We start from the raw sequence: 23,380 nt of genomic DNA on the forward strand, positions 1-23,380 counted from the left end.
AGAAACATATAAAGCACTGTAACTATCTGAAAATCCTACCCCTGTGCAAAATATTTACTTGGAGGATGCGACTTCATGGGCAAGAAAGCTGGAATCAGAAACCAAGACACTAATCCAAATCCATTAACTCCTCTGATCTGTTGCTGACCTATAAAAGAGACTAATACCATGCAATAAACTTTAGTAGTTTTACAGCCCAGTATCATTCCCTTTCCTGGTAATAAAGGTCCAGGATTTCCCTTTGAGAATTCACCTCTTTCTGATTCAATCCATGTGGTTCCAGAGGAGTTAACTTCACTAGGGGTTCAGGAGTGACATGTGATCAAAACTGGCCAACCAGAGCCTCACAGTCCTCAACATAGGGACTAGCTCAGAGTACACATGTGACCCCATAAGAGCTAATGAGACAGCATGAAACTTTTGCTAAGGTTTCTGGGAAAGAGACAGGTGCTCTTTCCTTCTAAATCTAAAATTTGAAAAGCTACAGGGGTTTAAATACTGCAGCCATCTTTCTAACATGGCTGCAACTGAAGTCTACAGAGGAAACAACAGTTTACTCATGGGAAGAAACTGGTCCAGATGATATTACTTGAGCCATGAATCCAGCTAGATATACCTAGACATTACAAATAAGTGAGCCAGGAATTCTTTTTCCATCTTAAACCAGCTTAATAGCTTAAGTTGATATTTCAGACAGTTGGAATCAAGAGAGTCCTAACTCATCGAGATAGGTAGAATTTGATTAGTACCAAATGAGCTGCTAATGGTCCTATAGAACAGTGTATAGACATGATTATTAATAACATTGGTTATGATTCATTGATTACTAATAACAATAAATACTAAGAGAAAAAAATAAGTGAGCATGGGAGACAAATAGCTAAGTGTAATATTTTGTTATTCTACCTCTGGAAAACATAATTCCAATGCATCTGTCTTACCAACTTTATTATAAAGCTACCTCAGTTATAACAGCAAGCACTTACTGAATATTTACAGTGTGCCAGATGCTGACGAAAAGACTGCATTTATGAATCTAACTTCAACCTCAAAATGACCCTGTAAGAGGAATATTATTGTTATTATTGTTATCATTCCCATTCACAGATGGGGAAACTAAAGCATAGAGTTAAGGTATTCACCTACAATTAATTGCACTGTAAATGAAAAGGGCAGTATTCAAATCTAGATGCTCTGATATAGCTCCTACTTTTACCCATCACACTAATTCTGAGCCTCCAAACAATCAATCTAATGCTGTTCCAATGAGCAAAAACAAACTCAGGCAGTCCCAAAAGGCCAAAAAGTGACTGGAAAATGATAAAACTCTGGAACAGAGTTAAAGACTAATTTCCCACACAGTTCTACCTTATAAAAAGCATGCCAACATTAACCATATTATTAGTGATTGCCATTCTAAAAAGCATAAGACACACACACACCCCTAAGCTAATCATTTCCTTCAATTAAGTAAAATCCTATGTGCCTCAAGTCTAAGGAGTATATTAATTAGCATCATGTTTCCATAAAACAGTGACATTTTATCATTTTAGCATTATTCCAGAAAAGTCAACTTAATGAGAACATTCCCATTACTAAATTACTCTTTATCACTTCTGTAGAACAGAAACTTGTTTTAAAAATCAATGCATTTTAACACAATCCAACAATAGAACAAAATTGATATGCTGAACTTTTACCAAAATTAACACTTTTACACGATGAAAGGCACTGTTAGGAGTATGAAAAGACAAGCTAACACAAGATAATATTTGCAAATTATGTATCTGATAAAGGACTTGTATTTGAATACAGAAAGAACTCCCTTTTAGGAGGTTTACACAGGACCATCGCAAGTTCAAGGCTAGTCTCAGCAACTTAGCAAGACCTTGGCTCAAAGTAAAAAATAAAAAGGTACGGGATGTAACTCAGTGCTAGGGCACTCCTAGGGCCAATCACCAGTACCAAAAAATTAAACAGAACTCTCATAAATGGACAAAAAATAAAACCCAGTCAAAGGCTGGGTAAAAGATTTCAACAAATACTCCATGAAGAGAATATAATGATGGCAAATATGCAAATAAAAAGATGTTCAAAACAGAAAACTTTCACACACTAGGATATTCAACATCATTGGCCATCAGGGAAATGCAAATTGAAGCCATATTTGATTCCACTACATACCTATTAGAATAAATAAATTTAAGAGGTTGTTGGGCTGGGGGTAGCTCAGTTGTAGAACGCTTTTCTAGCATGCACAAGGCCCTGAGGTTCAATCCACAGCACTATCTTAAAAAAACAATAAAATACTGGTAACAACAAATCATGCGGAGTGCCTGGGAGGCTCATGCATTATGAGGGGGAAAAGGAAATAGTACAATCACTCTAGATTTGTAGTATCTTTTTTTTTTTTTTTTTTTTTTAGTAACAGCGATTGAACCCAGAGGCGCTATATCACTGAGCCACATCCCCAGCACTTTTTATTTTTTTGTTTTGAGACAGGGTCTTGCTAAGTTGCCTAGTGCCTCATTAAATTGCTAAAGCTGTCCTTGAACTTGCAATCCTCCTGCCTCAGCCTGTTTCTTATAAAGTCAACAATTCCTACCCAACAATTCCTCTTGATAACCAATTACCCTAGAGAAATGAAACTACGTTCACATAAAAATTTGTACTCAGAAGCCGGGCACAGTAGCTCACACCTGTAATCCCGGCAGCTCGGGAGGCTGAGACAGGAGGATTGCAAAGCCAGCCTCAACAAAAATAAGGCACTAAGCAACTCTGAGACCCTGTCTCTAAATAAAATACAAAACAGGGCCAGGAATGTGGCTCAGTGGTATATCGGGGTTCAATACCGGATACCAAAAAAAAATTGTCCTCAGATGTTTATAGGCGCTTTATTCATAATCACTAAAAACTGGAAAAAAATATAATTTAATGATAAAATGGGCAAACAAACCATGATACCTCTACACAATGGAAAACTACTCAGCAATAAAAAGAAATAACTTTGCAATACATGTAATTACATGGATCAATCACAAAAACATTATTCTGAGTAAAAGAAATTGATCCCAAAAGTTTACATACTGCATGATCCCATATATATGACATTCTCAAAAAGATAGACTATAGGGCTAGAAATTAGATTAATGGCTTGCCAGAATTATTGGCTAAAGAGGGAGGCTTCTGGGATGATGATGCTCCTCTATGATTGTGATGAATGGTTGCACAAACTACATGTTAAATAAAACTGTTCAACAAAAGAAAGTCAATTTACAATATGTCAATTTTATTTTTTTAATCTTTTTATTTATTTATTTATTTTATTTATTTTTATGTGGTGCTGAAAATCAAACCCAGGGCCTCGCACATTTAGGCAAGCTCTCTACCGCTAAGCCACAACCTAAGCCCCAGTATGTCAATTTTAAAGATGAAATTTTTAAAATTATTTCTAAATATGAATTTCAGTGTCACAATTTTGTGGCTTTTCAATTTCTGGAAGAAGCAGATACAGAAGAATAAGCACTACTAATAAATGGCAAATCTAAGCAATTCCTTTCCTTGTATGTAGGTTTTAGAGGCAAGAATGAAGCCTCAGAAAGAACATTTCCAAACAGAAGAATCAATGAGTTCATTTGGCACAAAACAGAATACTTTTGAAGAATGCCATCATAGCTAGATGTTTGGTCCAGGACCAAATGTAAATATTGGAAGAAAAATGAAATCAATAGTGTACCACAGAGGCACTAGGCAGACTGGTCGGGACCAAAACATTTTCAGTGACAGATGACGGAGAAGGTATCATTCTCTTCCCATCATGAACCTCTGTCTAGGACAGTAAGAGAATAACCACCTTGAAACTAAGTCATAAAATGTATTTTTATTTAAAAAGCAGTTATAGTCCTTAAATTAACTTTTCTTATTAATGCAGTCATGGTCCTCTTTGATTTCAAAAGATTTAAATCCTTTATTTGATTAGAGACAAGCTTCAAGGAATATAAATAAAGAGTGATCTAATACCTGGAGCCACAGTAGTAACTAAAACAAGGATGATCTCTGCATCTCTGTCTTACATGTTTATTTCTTTTAGGACAAAAATTTATCTACCTCATAACTAACTTAGGTCAAATGAATCAGACTGCATTTGTAAACATTTTTATGCTATATATCACCACTCTCCTTTCTTTTTTAACAGAAATTACTAGCATTCATAGCTGACCTTGAACTTGGGATCCACCTGCCTCAGTCTTCCTGAGTAGCAGATATCACAGGCATGTACCATCATGTCCAGCCGTAACTAGTTCTTAATCATATCCCAAACTAGCTTTACTTATTAGACTATATGAATAATAAAACAGAAAAACTTAAAATATAAATATAATATAAATATAATAAATATAAATATAATGAGCAAAAATTTTAAAAGACTACTGAAAAAATTGGAAATTCATGTTTTTAAAAGTATTTTGCCTTTACTCTGCCTAACCTATTATTATTTTCTTTTTTCTTTTTTTTTTTTTTTTTTTTTTTTTTGACAGGGGAGGGTTTCCTTTATGTATTCCAGGATCCAGGTATTCAATCAAATCCACTATACCACTGAGCTACATCCCCAGCCCTTTTTGTATATTAAGATAGAGTCTCACTAAGTTGCTGAGGCTAGCCTTGAACTTGCAATCTTCCTGCCTTAGCCTCCCAAACTGCTGGGATTATAGATGTGCATTGTGCCCAGTTATATTATTATTTTCCCTATAGAAACTCAATTATTATTGTGAAACGACATCATACTAGAAATTAAGTGTGTTGCAATCAAGGAAAGAAAAGTCAGATTGATCAATTGCTAAAATAACCCATATGACCCAGCCCAGTGGAGTGAGGAAAGCTTATCAGAACTTGGCCCCCTCCCCACTGAGCAGTAGGGCTATGGTGAGACAATGTGGCTAAAGTATCATGCTTCCTCTGGGAGGAAAAAAGTTAAGAACCATTAATCTAGATATGACACAATGATTACAAAACACCTACAAAATAGTGTTCTAGCTCATTACCAGGTATCTGGGCCATCCACAATCTTGCCCAAACCTAACTTTCCCACAACTCCCCACACAGACCTCCCAATACTGTCAGGCCTCTGACACTCTGACAACACTGTTTCCTCTGCCAAGAACATCCTTCCTCCCAGCTTGGACTTACATCCTACCCAGCTTTTAATGAAACTTTTAAGGCCTACTTCTCTAAAACACTCTCCTTCTAAAACCAACAGTACTGCCTACAGAATTATTTGGCCTCTTAAATCATCTACTATCTTGGATTAAATGTATTGTATAAGATGCCTTTCTATGTCATTTTTTATCCCCAGGACAACCATCTAACTCACTTAAACCATTCAATAAGGATTTTAATTGAATTTCCCAAATAGATGACCTAAAATAACTGGAATGCCAAGCATTCCAAGAACTGTCCAGTACCAAATTCAGTCCCATTAGAATGCTAAGCTATAAGGAGGAATGCTGTTATCATCTTTAAATTTACCTGCTTTTATGATAATTCTATGGGATGCATAGGCAAAATATTCTGCAAAGTTTTATTTAGTGTACCGTAATACGCAGCTAGACTTGCACTTTTCTCCAAAGCATAAACCACTGGGTATGCAATAAGATTAAGAAAGACTGAGCCTATTGAGAGAAACTAGAAACTAAGCTCACCAACTACTTTCTACCTTGAATAATCTTTCATTAACAGGCAAATTCTCCTAAATCCCAAAATAAGTGGACTTCAGTATAACAAAGCAAAATGATTTACAAACATGAAAGAAATATCCTGTTGGTCCTTCACCATCTATTTTAGTGACTAAACTAATAATGAAAAACTAAATTTTCAACAGTTAAATTTGAAGCCAGCCTCAGTTGCGAAAGCCTCTAATTCGAATGGCTCCGGAGTCTGAAGCTAGCCTCAGCAACTGTTGGGCGCTTAGCAACTCAGTAAGATCTTGTCTCTCAATAAAATACAAAATAGGGCTAGGGATGTGGCTGAGTACTCAAGTGCCCCTGAGTTCAATCCACTATAGCCCCCAAAAAATTTATTTTTATTTTTTCCCTCATCTATCCCTTTGATTTTTTCTTGACTCATTTTTCAGAAATTCCAAAATTCTGACGACAGCCCAGCCTTCTTAGTTTCAGTAATTCCAAATTATTTCCTAAAGAATCTGAGCTTCCTGCAGAGCTCAATGGTACATGCCTGTAATCCTAGCAGCTCAGGAGGCTGGGGCAGGAGGATCTCCAGTTCAAAGCCAGCCTCAGCAATGGCAAGACACTAAGCAACTCAGTAAGACCCCGTCCCTAAATAAAATACAAAATGGGGCTGGGGATGTGGCTCAGTGGGCAAGTGCAAGAGTTCAAACCGCAGTACCAAAAACTTAATTATTTAATTATTTCTTTTAAAAAAAAGAATCTGCACTTCCACCCAAATCATTCAACATGTTCATTAATCAATAGATTGATAAACATATATTTATTCATAATCAAAAACTCACATTTGAGAAGTAAACAAATTACACTAAGAGAATGAATTCTAGAAAATGTTGCTACTTGCTAAGAAAATTATTATTATAAAAAACATTTTCTATTCTTTGGATGTCTTCATTTTCAGTTCCAGATCATCTGTGTAGACAAGTAATCACATCCTAATTCAAAACAGTTGAGCTTTTTTAATGAAACATAAATCAGTATCAGAGAGTCAACTACATAATTAAAACAAGTACACCACCACCCACTCTTAAAAGCCATCTTCAACCTACCAATAGATTGCTTTAGAGAACTATACCTTTAGGTCAGATGTTTGAAAGGACAAAAGTTTCCTACAAAGTGGGAAGAATAGGGGTCACTGGGAAGATATGAAGTAACAAAATCAAGTTATAAAATTGCATATATAAAATCCTGTAGGTAAGTTGTTTTGGTTTTTTTGTTTGTTTGTTTACTTGATTGGGGTACTGGGGATTGAACTCAGGTGCACTCTGCACTTAGCCCCATTTTGTGCTTTATTTAGAGACAGGGTCTCACTGAGTTGCTTAGTGCCTTGTGACTGTTGAGGCTGGCTTTGAACTCCTGATCCTCCTGCCTGAGCCTTCTGAGCCACTGGGATTACAGGCATGTGCCCCTGACTGTGGGTAAATTTTTTTTAAAAGCAGATTATAAAACTTACGGTCTGTAATGTCATTTTTTTGGGGGGTGGGGATTACCAGGAATTAAACTCAGGGACACTCAACCATGAAGCCATATCCCCAGCCCTATTTTGTATTTTATTTAAAGACAGGGTCTCGCTGAGTTGCTTAGCACCTCACTGTTGCTAAGGCTGGCTTTGAACTAGCAATCCATCTGTTTCAGCCTACCAAAACAGTGGGATTACAGGTGTGTGCCACCATGCCCAGCTTGTGATGTCATTTTTGTAAAATATATATTAAAGACTATGCATTAAATATTTATATTAAAGAACAGAAATAATAAGAAAATATTTAAAAATTATTTCTTTCCCAAAAGTATATAACTCCAGTCTAATCATAAGGAAAACATCAGACAAGTCTAAATGTAGGGGCATTTTAGGAAAGACCTGACCAGTATTCCTCAACTGCCATGACCACCAGAGAAATGTAGAGAAATTGTCACAACACAGAGATCAAGACATGATAACTACAATGTGGGATCTGGATAATTCTGAAGCAAAGGACATTTAGTGGAAAAACTAGTTAAACCCAAATGAAAGTAGGAAAATTAGTTAATAGTAATGTGTCAATGGTGGTTTCTCAGATTTCATAAATGTGCCATGGAAATATAAAATGTTAACAACAATGGGAGAACAGGATCAAGTGTGTAAGAAAACTGACCTATATTAATAGCTTTTTCCATAAATCTAAATTATTACAAAACTTAAAGTTTATTAAAAATAAAAGTAGAAGCTGATCATGGTGGTGCCTATAATCCTAGCAATTTAGGAGGCTGAGACAAGAGAATCCCAAGTTCAAGGCCAGTCTAGGCAACCTGGTAAGAGCTTGTATCAAAATTTTCTTTAAAAAGTTGAAAGGGTTGAAGCTGAGCACGGTGGCACACGCCTCAGCTTGTGGCTCAGGAGGCTGAGGCAGGAGGATTGTGAGTTCAAAGCCAGCCTAAGCAACAATGAGGTGCTAAGCAACTCAGTGAGACCTTGTCTCTAAATAAAATACAAAAAAGAGTTGGGGATGTGGCTCAGTGGCCAAGTGTCTTTGGGTTCAATCCCTGGTACCCCAAAAAATATAAATAAATAAAATTATAAGGGTTCAGGATATAGTTCAGTGTTAGAGCGCCACTGGGTTCAATCCCCAGGACTACAAAAATAATAATAATAATAATTAGATATCTCTGGGTGGTAGGATTATAGTTTTTTAAATTATTCATCTGTTTTTTATAATTTCCAACAAGCAACAAGTTTTATTGTCATGAGTAACAAAAAGATTTAAATCTCAGGAGACTTAATTAACCCAAAGACACAAAGCTAAGGCAGCACAGGAATTCTGGAGTTAATGCTACTTCTCTTCATTGTAAACCCCTTCCAGAAGCCTAGAACACACCCCATTAAAACATTCAGCTCTCCCTGCTTGCAAATACACAAAATTTAGGGTCATCAAATTACTTCTACCTGGACTGGTTATTGGGAAGCCTATCTCCAGGGGCCCCAACTTTAGGAGCTATTGCCTAACAAATCACTCAAGTTTTTTCTAGGATTAAAATTCTGAGCCAGGCGCAGTGGCACAGGCCTGTACTCTCAGCAACTCAGGAGGCTGAAGCAGGAGGATCATAAGTTCAAAGCCAGCCTCAGCAACTCCTAAGACCCTATCTCAAAAAATAAAAAGGGCTGGGGATGAGGCTCAGTGGTTAAGTACCCCAGTTCCAAAAACAAAAACCTATAAGAAAGAATTCGGATTTCAACTTTGTGCTAGTGCACCTTAAAACTCAACACTCAAATTCATTATCTCTCTGTCTGAAATCCCTAAGGCCTGTTCTTTCTCCTGACTTCTCAATTCGATGTCCCATTCTTCCTGGCTCCCCAGACATCACAACTGCAACCTCATCTCTGACTTGAGATATAGAACTGACTGCTCCCACATACTTTACCCCACCTACTACTATGAACCCAACTAGAGTCCCTGTCCCTCAACTGCTCCCTACAGATCCAGCATACTCATCCTTGGTCTGACACTTAAGACACTCATCCAGCCCTGACCCAGTGGCAGTTTCACCATCCACTTGGGTCCTTTATGTATCCCAGGATGGAGGTAATTTGGATATACAGTTTCCTGACACTCACATTTGCCACACCTCCCCAAGACTTCCCTCTAGAGTAACCTCTTTTTACTGCTGCTCATTTTCATGCAATTTACACGCAACCTCTTCAGCTGAAGAGTTCCCTAATATCCCCAAGGGGGCAATATTGCTCCCCCACTTAAATGCCTAAATGCCTTGTCTGAACCCCTTTTAGCACATATCAAATTCCTATTAGTTGTTTCATTTGAGAGGTGGCCTTATTCTCTCCACCAGATGATTAGTTCCTTATCAGATCAACCTATATTTTATTTATCTTTGCATCCCTCAGAATGAGTTAAAGATGTCCTAGACAGCAGTGGTCTTCTCAGCCCTACAAGCAGCCACAAAGGGACAACAGAAGCCAGTACCCCTAACTGGTTAAGAATCAAATAGTCCTCTCCTTCAGCCCAACATATGCCTTGACAACAACTTGAGAAGCACTCAGAGGACACAACACAGGATATGGAGATCAGTGAACACCCAACAAATACTTGCTGAGGTCAATCTTGGAATAATCCATCTCTTCCCTCCCATTACATTCCCAAGATCACTTACCATTGAGACCAAACTCTTATTAACACTTTTACTGACCATGCTGTAGTTATCTTTCTAATAATTCCCTATCCGTTCGCTGATTATACCTGCCTTATCACCCCACCAAGACCATACCAATAGTTTACCACATAATATAGCAAAGGATATGAATAAACAAGACTCAAATTAGTTAAATTCAACATTCTGGATCGATTAAATACAAGTACCATTTTACACTATTAGCAAAAAAACTTGGGGGGAAAAAATGGACTTCTACCCATCATAGTAAAATAGGTATACTTACATGTCTGCTAGGACTACACATTGGTATAACACCCTTGAAAACAGTATGACAATATACATCAAAAGCCATAAAAATATTCATATCCTTTAAGATAATAATATAACCCAAAATTTATCCTAGAGATATACTCAGAAAAAAAAAAGTAATATCTAAAATAAGGTACATTAAAGTATTAACTGAAAACTAACCAGCAACATAAATAACTACATAAAAAATTTAGGTAAATTATGGGAGCATGATTTGATAAGATTATTTCTGCAACCTTTCCACATAAACTCTGAAATCTATTACATAAAAATGTTTCGTAATCTAATAAGTTTTTAAAATATCATATTATTATATACTATAATTAAAAATGAATTAAAGGTATGTAATTTTAAAATGGAATGCCAGGAAGGAAACCAACTGTGGAAAATTTATTTAATATCAACATATTTAACATTAAGAAAGTTCAGCAGGGGCTAGAGATGTAACTCAGTGTTTGTTTAGTATGCACGAGGCACTGAGTTCAATCCCCATCACTGCCCCAAAAAAAGGGGGAAAAAAAAAAAAAGAGAGTTCCAAATTTTAGCATACTTAGCCACCAGGCCTCTAGAAGAGACCAACCCGCCCCTTCCACTGCTCACTCTGGCCTCCACGTGGAGCTTTCACGCTCCCCTTGGTCATGATGACCCCAGACCTCAGCAGCTAGTAGTTTCAAGGTCCTTGAAACTCTTACCAGCCAGAGTTCAAAAGGCAAGATGGCAAGTTCTTTTCCTAAGAGCTGAAGCTAACAAAAGACTAGTGTTGAAAAGACAACAAGAAATAAAGTTGGGGCTTGGAGTGTAGCTCAGGATACAGCGCCCCAGCCTCGAATAAAGAAAGCCCTGGGTTCCATCCCCAGTGCCAAAAGAAAGAAAAAACATAGCACAGATGCCTCACAAGGATAACATGGAAAGGCTTCTATTTTTTTTGCAGTGTTACCATTTTATATTTTTAATACTGAAAGACTAAGATTATAATAAACCAAGAAGATTAATTAGTGTGAAATAATAAACTGTCTTTAATTAGCAGGAATTTCAGGAAAAGATAAATAATTTGAAGTATTGATAGTACAGATGGAGGCAGTGAGACCATTAGTAAAAAAGTCCAACCTTCACAGAAATAAAGGTAAAAGAAACAAATTTAAAAAAAGTCCAACTTTTAGTTTCTAGTGATATATTCTCAGTGTTTAGATTCTCAAAAATATGCACATATAGTCATTCAGGACCCAAGGCTCATGGCAGATAACAAGAAAAACAATTAAACACTTAACCAAGTTCATCAGAGCACAGAGTGATTAGCACTCAAGAATGTTGACACAAAAGCTAAAGGACCTTTCTAGTTCCAATCACATGCAGACAGATTGAGCCCCAGTGCAGTTACTCATTCAGAACAGAAGTGGAAGATTAACCTACTGGAACTTCTCTTCCAACTAGTCTGACAAAGCAGCAGGCAGAGTCTTCAAGGCTTGTTCATCATCCAGTCAGTTAGGTCCACATCCCAGGTTATAACAGCTTCACTAAACCCTGTATCACTCCACCCGGCTCCACCTCATCATTTTTTTTTAATGTTTTATTTTTTTATTTAGTTTTAGGTGGATACAATATCTTTATTTTATTTTTATGTGGTGCTGAGGATTGAACCCCGTGCCTCTCGCATGCCAGGCGAGCACGTTACCACTTGAGCCACATCCCAAGACCCTCCACCTCATCATTTTTGACCACTTTTTTTTTCCTTATTGTTTGGGAATGGAATGCAGGGGCACCCCATCCCTGAACTACATCCCCAGTCCTTTTTATTTTTTGTTTTGAGACAGGGTCTTACTAAGTTGCTGAGGTTGGCCTTGAGTTTTGTGATCCTCCTGCCACAGCCTCGGAAGTAGGCTGGGATTACTGTCTACATACCGCCCAGCTGGTCAGACATTCTGGACAAGATAAAGTCTCTCTTGCTCTTTTTCAGGCATTATCGTGGTTTTTCTTTTTTTGTCTAAAGAATGTTCTCCTAAACCTTACTCACCTGCAGTTCACTGCACTGGGTATCACCCAAATAGCCCATCAGAGCTCTTTATAATTTCTGAAAGAGAGAGAAGGAAGCTTTTAATTATTTGGTACAAAACAACACTAGCTGCTCTATCAGTTCTGAAACATTACTGTCCACTATTCACAGCACCTGTTCTTTGGGTCTACAATAAGCCAATCAAATGTAGCATAACCAGCCGTGGACCAGAAGTCCTAAGATAAGCTTCTGGAAATAAAAGCTTACTTTAACCTTGCTACTACTGAACTGTATAACCTTGGGCAAGTCAATTTCTCCAGGTCTACATTTCCTTGGATTCTGGAAAATAAGAAAGACTACTCAAAGACAGCAGAACACAGCCTTTCCAGAAGGAGCACTACCTCCACTACTTCATTGGTCTTATGATGTTACATTAGTTTGCTCTCATCTAAATCTAAATTTCCTCCTTTGCAAACTGTAAATAACAACTGTCTTGTCAGTTGTTACTAGAATTAAAGGAGATAATGAGTTATAAAAAGAACATAGTAAATATACTGGACAGCTTATCACAAAATTCAACAGATGGTAACTCATTACCACCAGTACCCACCCTCCCCAAGATTACATAGACTTAACTCACAAATATTTCTTTAGAAGATCAACAAATCAAAACTTTACCAGTCTGACCACAAAGTTAATTGTCTGAGTGTTTAATAATTCAATTATAGTTATCTTAAACTGACAGTTTAATTATCATTACAACTTAACATCAGAGTAAAGAAGAACAGAATAGTCCCTGCAAAGCATCCAACCCTTAGTTCAGTGACCACATCTCTACAAACTTCTCACTTTACATTTACTACTACAATATACATTCAGATATTCAGAACAGAGAGGTCTTCCAAAAGCTAAATGACACCCCAGCTCTTTACCATAGTTAGCACAAGGTAGCAGAATTAGAGGAGGGCAGATAACAAAGGACTTTTTTTGTGAGAGTGCCTTTTTTACTTTACATAATTAGGTACACTCAACTTCTTTTACCATTGCATACATGGAGTTTTTTTGTTGGTTGTTTTTGTTTTTGTTTTTCCCTCCTTTGGGTAACAGAGATTGAACTCATAGAGCCCTTTATCACTGAGCTACATATATTTCCAGTTCTTCTTATTTTTTATTTTGAGGCAAGGTCTCACTAAGTTGCTGACGCTGGCCTCCAATTTGCATCCCCCTTTCTCAGCCTCACACCTGGCACATGCATGATTTTAGCATTAACATAATTTTTAAGAGCTGGGGTTGCAATTCAAGGCCCTGAGTTTGATCACCACCACCACCACCAAAAAAAAAAAAAAAAAATTCACTTCATTAGTTACACATATTGCCTACTGACATGAATATTTCTACCACAACAAGAAATTTTTTATTTCAATTTTTTGTAGTTATAAATGGACAGCATGCCTTTATTTTACTAGCTTTTTTTTTTTTTTATGGTGCTAAGGATCAAACCCAGTGCCTCACGCACGCAAGGCAAGTACTCTGCCACTGAGCCACAGCCCCAGCCCACAAAACAAAGCAAATAGAAAAATTCAGATGTGCCATAAACACCTAAAATACAGCACAGAAATAAAAATCATAAAGTTTATATATTCATTTTGCTTTGGATTAAAAAAATTATTAATCATCAGATATTTCAAAGAATGCATGGCATATTTTTTGACCAACCCATTCTGAAGCATGAATGTTTGTGATTTTTATTTCTGTGCTATATTTTAATTTTTTTTTTAAGAGAGTGAGAGAGGAAAGAGGGAGAGAGAGAGAGAGAATTTTTTTAATATTTATTTTTCAGTTCTCGGTGGACACAACATCTTTGTTGGTATGTGGTGCTGAGGATCCAACCCGGGCCGCACGCATGCCAGGCAAGCGCGCTACCGCTTGAGCCACATCCCCAGCCCTCTGTGCTATATTTTAAGTATTTCTGGCACATCTGAATTTGCCTGTTTGCTTTCTTCTGTGAAAATTTTGTTTATCAATTTCCTGCTCTTCGAGAAATGGACCCAATACAATTTACAAAAGTAAAAAAAAGTTGGTATGACTGTTGGCTTTAGGTTGGAAAACTCTGGATTTCTTTTATATAATTAAAACCTTAATAAAATAATCATATGATATATGTTTATATATATTATACATATACAAGCATTTACATAAATATACAAAGTCTTCATATTATAATAGTATTAACAAGAGGAATATTGAGGCTGGGGATGTGGCTCAAGCGGTAGCGTGCTCACCTGGCATGCATGGGGCGCTGGGTTCGATCCTGAGCAGCACATAAAAATAAAATAATGTTGTGTCCACAGAAAACTAAAAAATAAATATTAAAAAATTCTCTCTCTCTTTTAAAAAAGAGGAATATTAACTCTATTAGGTTCAGGATGACTTAAAACATTATCCCAGCCACCCTAGAAGTGATAAGGCAATCTATGTTTTGTGCTTCTTTTAGTCAATACCACAGAAGTAACCCTGACACAGCCATGAATTGAAATGAATCATAAGCTAGTCTGGCCATACTCTCCATCCATGAGATTTCTAGAAAATATTTCAAAATATTACTTAGAAATCTAATTACACTTGCAAATACATTTACCTAAGTTTATGAAAATAAGCAATCCTAATAATTTGCTATAAGCAGTTCTTCCCACTCTTGAGGAATTTTTGTTGAAAAACTTGGCCCAATTTTTTCTATATTTTTGGAACAGGCAAAAGACCTTATTTCTTATAGTGGGCCTGTATTTAGATCTTAAATATAGTCTGATGGACAATCATGGACTAATCTGCATTCAATATTAATGCCAACCCTATTTCTTAAACAGAGAACACCGATGCATTTATAAGATCTGGTCTACTTACTTGTGGGTCCCTCTGCACTATTCTTAGCCTTTCATGAATATTCTGTAAATTTTTAAATTACACAAGGCCCTTTGCAAGGAGAAATGATTTCTCCTGTTGTTTTGGTATCATTCCCTCACCAATAAAAACTAGACAGTTCATGAATGTATACAGATATTAAGACCAGATAAACTGAATACTTATGCTAATAGAAAATAAAATTTCTTGCTAATAATTGCTAAATTAAAGTTTGCCAGCTGATGAAGGAGTTCAGGACTGTACTTACTGACTCTCAAAAAATACAACCTTACCTAAAAATAGTGTCCTAGCTTACCAGCCAAAAGGACAGACTAAAAAAGATATGTCTTTATTCAGCTCAAAGACACAGACTTGTACTCCACCATAACCTTCAATACTATGGTATTTCCCACTTTAGAATACTCCGTGTAACAGGTTGTTTGGTGCTTCACTTTGAAGTGAATTCCCACCAGTCTTCATATGTGAAGGGTATGGAAATATCCTGATACAGTACAACACTAGCCATACAAGATTACCAAATACTAAATATTCAGCTTCAGACTACAAAGGAACATCTCTATAGGCAAAAGGCAGATCACTGGTTCCTTTCCACAAAATAATCTGTAAATTTCAAAAAAAATGAGATGAAAAGTTCAAACTGGGAAGTCTAAGGCATGAATATGCTTCTACCTGCAAATTGAAAATAAATTCAAAAATCTACATTTGTTCTGCCAAGAATAAAAATTAAAATTATATGTAATACACATAAGCACTGCTGAGTTTCAAACCCAAGTTAATGTGGCATGTGCACTTACAAAACAACCTTGGTCTATGTCCACCTTTCTTTCCCAAGATTGCGTGGGTGGCTGCACACGTATGTGTAAGGCAAAATGTCAATTATACATCTCAATCTAGAAAAATGAAATAAAACAGCCTATTCTTCTTCAATAGATGTTATAATAGGTACGAAAAGTTCATGAGAGGCTTTCAAGGTCCAGAGGCCCAGATGTGTTAATGGATGGGACAAAGCCCTGCAATAACCAATTAATTAACCAAAATTACTTACATTTTTCTGAACCAAATATAATAAGATATTTCTCAAGGTGAGAAAACTGATTATGAAAAATGTAAACTCTCCCTCTCTATAGTACTGAATGTAAGCTGTTCACTCATGCTATATTAATGTCCTTTAATTTCAAAGCTTGATAAGTTAAAATAAATAAAACATTACAAATTCATACACCATATATGACCAGAAAATAATAACTAGTCTTATCCCTAATAAGTTGGGTGGGATTCACTTTCATATCATTTTCATTTCAAAATAATTATTAAATAATTATTAGGGACAAGTACTATTCCATTTTTCAGAAATTAAAACCAAGGGCTTGAGGATATAGTTTAATGATAGAGCACCTGAATACCATGTGTGAGGCCGTGGGTTCCATCCCCAATACACAAGAAAATAAAATAAGTGACTGGCTTGCCTAAAATAATCATTTCCAATGGAATGGGTATTCTTTACAAAAGTCCCACAAACTGTGGGAACACAAGTCCCCTATACATAACGACTTACACTCAATGTACAGTAAGCAATGGACATCAAAACAAGCAAAATTAAGACATCCAATTAAAGTTACACAAAGAAATTTGAAGAGGCAAACTATAATTACCCCTGGAGAAGACACTGATCAAGGATAGCTGCAAATAACATTTGGCTCTGGATAAACTCTACTATGTTTGAGTATGTTGGAGTCCTGAAAAAGATTGGTATATTTGACACATTTTTCCTTTCTAAATCTAGCCCTGCTCATATCCCATTTGACTGAGTGACATATTTGGAAAATAAAGATGGTCCCATCAAATTACTTAGTTTCAGCCTTACTCTTATAAGTTGATTAAAATATAGAAGGAAACAAGTGAAATCATGTTTAACTGTGTGGTCTTACCTTACACATCTCACCAGCACTGTAGTTCATTAGTGATCAATCACTTCATCCAATTCCTGAGGCAAATAGAAAAGTAAAATACCAGTAATGGACATTATCAGTGGCAAACATTTTATCAGTCTGAAGTGAAAGGGCATCTAAATTTCAAATGGAAAGTTACAAAAATGGTACAGTCTGCAGCTTTGCAAATGAATGTTTCTTTTGCCTTAAAATGAACACATTTCCTTTTGGTAAAAAAGATAAAAGAATAGATTATAAAATGCTCTAAAAATCAAAAACATAAGAAAGTTCATCTTTTGTCAGCACTGACTGATCTTAGTTTCAAAAAAATTTTTTGAAAGAATTAAAAAGAAGAAACCGCATTAATATGAGTTTAAGTGGGGGCAAAATTAAGTACAAACTAGCCAAGACAACACCTTCCTCCTTCTCCCATTCCAGGAATCCACTACCTTTAGAGTTATACTTTTTATTATATTAATGATTTGCCTGAAAAGTTGTAAGGGAGAAAAGAATGGCAATTCTTGAGTCGCAAACAAAACCCACAGATCCCAATCCAAGAAGTATCCGAAGATCTGGCTTCCAGCCCTCTCCGAAGGCAAAAAGGCCAGGGGGCAGAAAGCTCAAATAAACTGGGGGAGAGGAATCAAAGTTCCAGAAACGCTGCAGTCTTCAGAACCCTTGAAAAGGGGACTCTTGAGGAACCTCCAGGAAGAGAGCTTGTTTGTATTTTTGTTGATGCGCTTGTGGGCCGGTGAGCATTTCCGAGGAGGGGGCAGGGAAGGGGGCAAAAGTGAACCCTAGGCTCTGAGCCCTCCGCGGGGGAGGGGGCGCACCCCTGACCCACTTTTCCCGACGCCCCCCGCCCGAGACCCCCGCCCCGGCCGGGTGGAAGCCCGAGCCCCTAGGGCGGAATCGAGCGGGGCGTGGGAGGCCCGCACGCTCCCCACCCCCCGCGGCGACCCGGAGGCGCGGAGCGTGCACCAAGGCTCGGCTCCCCCTCCCGGAGTGGCCCGTGCGGGAGCAGCTGCCCGCAAGGCCCCCGGCCCGGGGGTGCAAGGGCCCCGCCTCGGCCTGGGCCCCGGGCGCCGTGGCCCCCAGCGGAGGGGAAGGGGACAGAGGACGGGAAGAAGCTGTAAACAGCCCCAGCGTCCGGGCCTCGCCTCGAAGAGCCCCGCTTCCCAGGCCCCGCCGCGGGCCGCCCAGGACCCCGGCCCGCCCCGGGGCCGCGCCGCCCGGGGCCTGGGGCACCGGAGGGGAGTCAGGGTCCCTCCCCAGAAGGCTCGGGCGGCTCGCGGAGCGGCCCCGGCAGCAGAGAAGGGGGAAGTCAGGACTTACCTGTCATTACTTTCTACGCCATCTTGGATCCACTTGTCAACGTCCCCACAAAGCATTATGGGTAAGAAAGAGCCTTTAAAGTGACTCCCCCCCTCGGCCCCCGACTCCCGCCTCCCGCCGCCGGCGCCGCCCCCTCCGGCCGCACCTCCCGCCGGAAAGTTGCCGCGGGTGGCCCGTCGGCCCCGCGCCTGCGGCCCCGGCCCCCTCCCTGCCCGCGGGAGTTTGCATTTCAAAATCGGCCCCTGGTTAAAAATGTGGCTTTGGGCTTTTCTCTTGTCTCCTGGTCCTAGCCTCCCTTCCCCCACCGTGGCCTCCACGCCGGTTCCCTTTGCCCCGCCGCCCTCCTGCCCTGGCAGACACCCCACGTCTGCATTCAATCAGCCCGAGGATTCCCTGGCGCTGGCGGCGGCGACCGCTCGCTGACTGATTTATGCGCACGCAAGTGACCGTCCGGCTCCCGGTGCTCCGAGCGCCGCGCGGGCTCCGGCCGCCGCGCTTCCCGCCCCTGGGACAGCCGCGCGGGGGTCGCCAGGGCCGCCCTCAGCCCGGCTCACCGCTCCGGCACCCGCGCGGCAGGGAGGGGCCTCCGTGCAGGCAAGCCGTGCCGGGGCCACGGGATGCGGGAACTGGGCGGACACCGGATCCCCGGGTCAACCAGCCGTCGAAGCGCGATTGGGGGAAAACCGGAAAAAAAAAAAAAGAATAAGCTAAATGCAACTTTTACCCCCTGTTTACTCTGCCTCTCGCCGTCTCCTCCTCTCGGCCGGTAATGTGATCCGCGACCCTCTAAAGAGGTAGAGACCCCTCCCCTTGGAATGTGGCTTTGGGCTCCGCGGGACCCTCCCCGTTAAGAGTCCGGGCTGTGGACTGTGACTTCCCGGCGCAGGTAACTCAGTCGCCCACTGCGGGCGCGGGGCGGGGCGCGGAGGCGCGACAGGGCCCGGGGGAGGGTCCCCGGGAGGGTCTAGGAAAAGGGTGCTCCCGCAGCGGTCCACCTGCCTGGTTCCTACAGGACAGCGAACCCGGGCGGCGGGGCCAGGGGTGGAGCGCGGGCGCCGCTGTGGCTTGGGGGCGGGGAAGGGGGGGGGGATACGGAGTCGCCCTGCGGCGACCCGGAGCGCTGCTAGTAGAACCCGAGCCGGCTGAAACCCGGACGTTCTGCTGGGCTCACCACTCTGGCCTGTTAGGGTTGCAGAGACCCCAGCATCAATCCAGTAGCCTAAGTTCCCCCAGAAACAGAGGTTTGTTCTTCAATCCACGCACATTCTCTTCCTAGAGCCTCCGGTGTCCGCTTTGCTAACTTTGGAGACCTGCTCTGATTGCTGTTTTTTCCCCCCCTTTTATTTTCCCAAGAAAGTGTTGGTATACAAAAAGGTGTCCAGAAGAAATTCTCCAAGACTTTTGGACCTAGGGTGTATCTCAGTGATAGAGTGGGTATTTAGTATGTCTCAAGGCGCTGGATTCTATCCCCAGAACCAAAAATAAAGAAAGAAAAACAAATAAAGAAATGCTGCGAGGTATCAAAGTATTCGGTACAAAATGCTGTTGAATGGCTTTGCAGTTAGAAGAAATCGCGGGTACCAACGTTAACCCCGCCCCCACTGCATTCCTGTTTCGGTGCTTGGGGAGGACCCTAGGTTGGCCCTAAAGTTCTGCACTCCTCTGGATCTTACCAGAAGTCTCTTTAGGAACTAGTGTGGTTGCAGACACAAGCCCTGCCCCCGGGGAGCCAAAAACTCCACCGGGCAATTGTCTTGGCCAGAGGAGAAGAGTGAGGTGTGGACTCATTAAGGGATTGGCCCGGGGTCACTCGTGAGGGAGGGAGCAGGTGAGTCACTCCCAGCCACTGAGAACCGGCTTGCAGAGGAGGGACCTCCCCTGAGTCACTGCTTCGCTGAGCTCCCGAGAAGCTCAGAATGAGTTGAGAAACTGAAGCCTGGAGCCAAGTTTTTAAGAGTTTCAAAGCTCCTGTAGCCACTAGGGAGGGGCTAGGCAGCGCTCCCTCCCACCCCAGACCTCTGTAATGCAGTTCCAAAGTCCTCTTTCCCCCATACCCCAGTTCTCACTTATTTAGCCACTGGTATGCACTGATTTAATGATTGTCTTGTGTTTACATGGCACCTTTAAAGATGAGATCTGAGCTACCTTGTAAGTAAACATTAACAAAATCAGGGCAAGGACTGGACCTCTCAAGCATGCTTCTTTGGTAATCTTCCTTTGCTTGCAAAGGCCTTGACCTAAAGAAATGCTCCATTCAAGTGATCACCTGACCCATTTACTACCTTCAGTGTGTGTCCCCGCCCATCCTTGTCTAAGACCCTATTACCTATGCTTCTTCCCTCTGCCGCCCCACCCCACCCCACCCCTTCCCTTATAGTCCGTTAAGCCTGTGGCCAACCCAGTGACCTTAGTGAAATATAAGTAGATCTTGTGACTCCTCCCCTTAAACCTACCAAAGTCTTTCCATCATGCATAGAATAAACCCAGAGCCTGCAAGATGGGCCAGGCTGACCTTCTGTCTTCCCCTGCAGTTCCCCACATGTCCTTACTGCCAGAATCCTGTTCCTCCAATCCCCTGCCTGTCATCATCTTTTCATCCTTCAGGTTTACCTTCTCAAGGAGGACCTCTGTGATGCCTTAAGTAAAGCAGGTCATTCTGCAGGATCCTGCCTCATATTAGAAAGTATCTTGCTATGTCTTTGCTGTTTATTATCTGCCCCCTTAGAGTACAAGTTCCCTGAGGGCACAGTCCTCCTCTAACCTATTGCTCTCAATGCCTAGACCAGGACCTGACATCCAGAGATGCTTAGCAAATATCCGTTGAGTGAATGACCAAGCTGCTGCCAGGGCAAGCGGATGTTGGTAGACAGGAGTGCTGAAGCCTGAAGTGAACGGACCTTCATTCTCTTCAGATCACTCTGACCATGTACAACTAGAGGTGGCCATATAGGAAAACAGGCCATTCAGCCTCCATTAACTTAGATGTATTCTGCTCCTGATCTGATGGACACATGCAGTACCAGATAATTACCCCATCATGTCCCGCTTCTCTCCCCGCTATTACCCATGACCATACCTCAGTTTTCTACTACTTAAAGAGTCCCAAAGGCTTCTCTCTCTCTTCTCTCTCTTCTCTCTCTCTCTCTCTCTCTCTCTCTCTCTCTCTCTCTGAAACCATAGTCCTACATAGTCCACCTCCTCTCCTCTCTCTGATATCCTCTGTCACCCGTGCTCTTCGACAGCCACAATGACCTTTTTTTTTTTAAGGAGGAGAGGGAGAGAAAGAGAGAATTTTTTTTTAATATTTATTTCTTAGTATTTGGCGGACACAACATCTTTGTTTGTATGTGGTGCTGAGGATTGAACCCAGAGCCACACGCATGCCAGGCGAGCCTGCTACCGCTTGAGCCACATCCCCAGCCACAATGGCCTTTTTTGAGATCCACAAGTCACACTTTTGCCTTCTTCAACTCCTCACTCCAGTGAGCCCCTCTGTCACCATTCTATTTAAAATTAAAATATTTCTACAGACTCTATATTTCTTTGCCTGCTTTATTTTTCTCCAAAGCACTTAACACCTTCTAACATAATAAGTAGTTTGTTTATTCAGTAGCTGTCTGTCTTTCCCCATGTGACAGTCAGCTTGCTAATCACCAAAGGCTCATTCTCCATGCTGGGAATTGTGTTTTCCAGAGATGCCCTTGCATTTAGCCAGGGCCATGTGACTAGTTCTTGCCAGTGGGCTTAGAGCAGAAGTATGACTCTGAATGAGCACTCAGAAATAGGCTGGGCCAAAAATACCTGTATGGAACTCTAAACTTAACAGATAAGAGACATTTATTGTATTAACCCACTGAGATCTATTTGTTATGGCATCTATGACTACACCTCCATCACTGTCTTTCACTAGAATGGAAGCTGTCTATGCCCAGTGCCCCACACAGTTTGGCACTTTGTAGATATTTTTAAATATTTGTTGAGTGAGTGAACAAAGAAATGCATGAACAAATTCCTTTTTCACCACCAATAAGGAAAATAAGTGGATGGTTGGAAAGGAATGGAAAAAATGGAAAATGGAATAGGATTAATTGGAGTGGGTGTATTTGAAAAAATAGAAACTGAAGCCAGGCACAGTGATGCATGCAGTAATTCCAGCTGCTGGAGAGGATGAGACAGTAAGATCACAAGTTCTAGGCTACCCTAGGCAACTTAGCAAGACCCTGTCTCAAAATGAAAAATTTAAAAAAAAATAGCTGGGAGTATCTCTACAGTTCAGCACTTGCCTACCACGTAGGAGGCCCTGAATTAAAATCTCAGTTCCACTGGGTGCCATGTCACACACCTGTAATCCCAGTGGCTAGGGAGGCTGAGACAAGAGGATAGCGAGTTCAACGCCAGCCTCAGTAATGGCGAGGCGCTAAGCAACTCAGTAAGACCCTGTCTCTAAATGAAATACAAAATAGGGCTGGGGATGTGGCTGAGTGCCCCTGAGTTCAATCCCGGTACCAAAAAAAAAAAAAAATCCCAGTCCCGCAAAAAAAGTAAAGATTAAATACATTTTAAAAGGGTTGAGGATGTAGGTCATTGCTTACCTAATATGTTAGGCCCTGGGTTCCCAGTACTTTAAAAAAAAATTTGTTTTTTTTAATCTACAAACTGGGTTTGTAGAGATCATTGGCTACTAGGCTTTGGTAGAATGACATTAAGTTTTATTCTTTTATTTTACCTTTCTCTTTACTTCCTCCCACTGCTCTACCTCCTCTCCTGTACTCACTGCTCTGGTTTGGATATGATTTGTCCCCCATAGGTTCATGTACTGTAAGTTTTACCTTCCTGCTGTGAAGTTACCATGTTGAGAGGTGGTAGAATTTTAAGAGGTGGGGCCTTGTGGGAGGTAATTCAGCCATTAGGGCATCACCCTTGGAGGGGATTAATGCTGGCCTCTCAGAGGAAGAATGGGGGGCGGTAGCTCAGTAGAAGAGCTCTTGCCTACCATGTGTGAAGCACTGGGTTTAAGC

General features: G+C 40.6%; 2 protein-coding genes across 6 annotated transcripts in view; one reads left to right on the forward strand and one right to left on the reverse strand.

Annotated features, from left to right (window-relative positions):
• Positions 1–19,223, reverse strand: part of Helz (helicase with zinc finger) — a 172,277-nt gene extending 153,054 nt beyond the window's left edge. For 4 of the 5 annotated variants that reach the window (XM_078041844.1, XM_078041843.1, XM_078041841.1 and 1 more), the window contains exons 1-3: positions 18,363–18,454; positions 17,028–17,083; positions 12,202–12,258 (exon numbers count right to left, since the gene is read on the reverse strand). The gene's annotated coding sequence lies outside the window, so the exon portion shown is untranslated. Of the gene's footprint in view, positions 1–12,201; positions 12,259–17,027; positions 17,084–18,362; positions 18,455–19,086 lie in introns of those variants that run through there. The other variant, XM_078041842.1, reaches the window with a different exon arrangement.
• LOC120884101 (uncharacterized) lies at positions 16,660–21,898 on the forward strand. The gene is made up of 4 exons (XM_078040985.1): positions 16,660–16,666; positions 17,837–18,423; positions 18,653–19,248; positions 19,639–21,898. Exons 1-3 carry the CDS (start codon positions 16,660–16,662, stop codon positions 18,806–18,808), a joined length of 750 nt encoding a protein of 249 aa, XP_077897111.1. The 3' UTR covers positions 18,809–19,248; positions 19,639–21,898.
• Positions 21,899–23,380: the final 1,482 nt, after the last annotated feature.

This window comes from Ictidomys tridecemlineatus, chromosome 3 (assembly GCF_052094955.1).
Source record: "Ictidomys tridecemlineatus isolate mIctTri1 chromosome 3, mIctTri1.hap1, whole genome shotgun sequence".
Taxonomy (NCBI): domain Eukaryota; kingdom Metazoa; phylum Chordata; class Mammalia; order Rodentia; family Sciuridae; genus Ictidomys; species Ictidomys tridecemlineatus.

Excerpts from the sequence above, each read along its gene's own strand:
- LOC120884101 (XM_078040985.1), top strand. Across the intron at positions 18,424-18,652 it reads GTCCCCACAAAGCATTATGG|CCTCCCTTCCCCCACCGTGG; the intron begins GTAAGAAAGAGC and ends TCCTGGTCCTAG.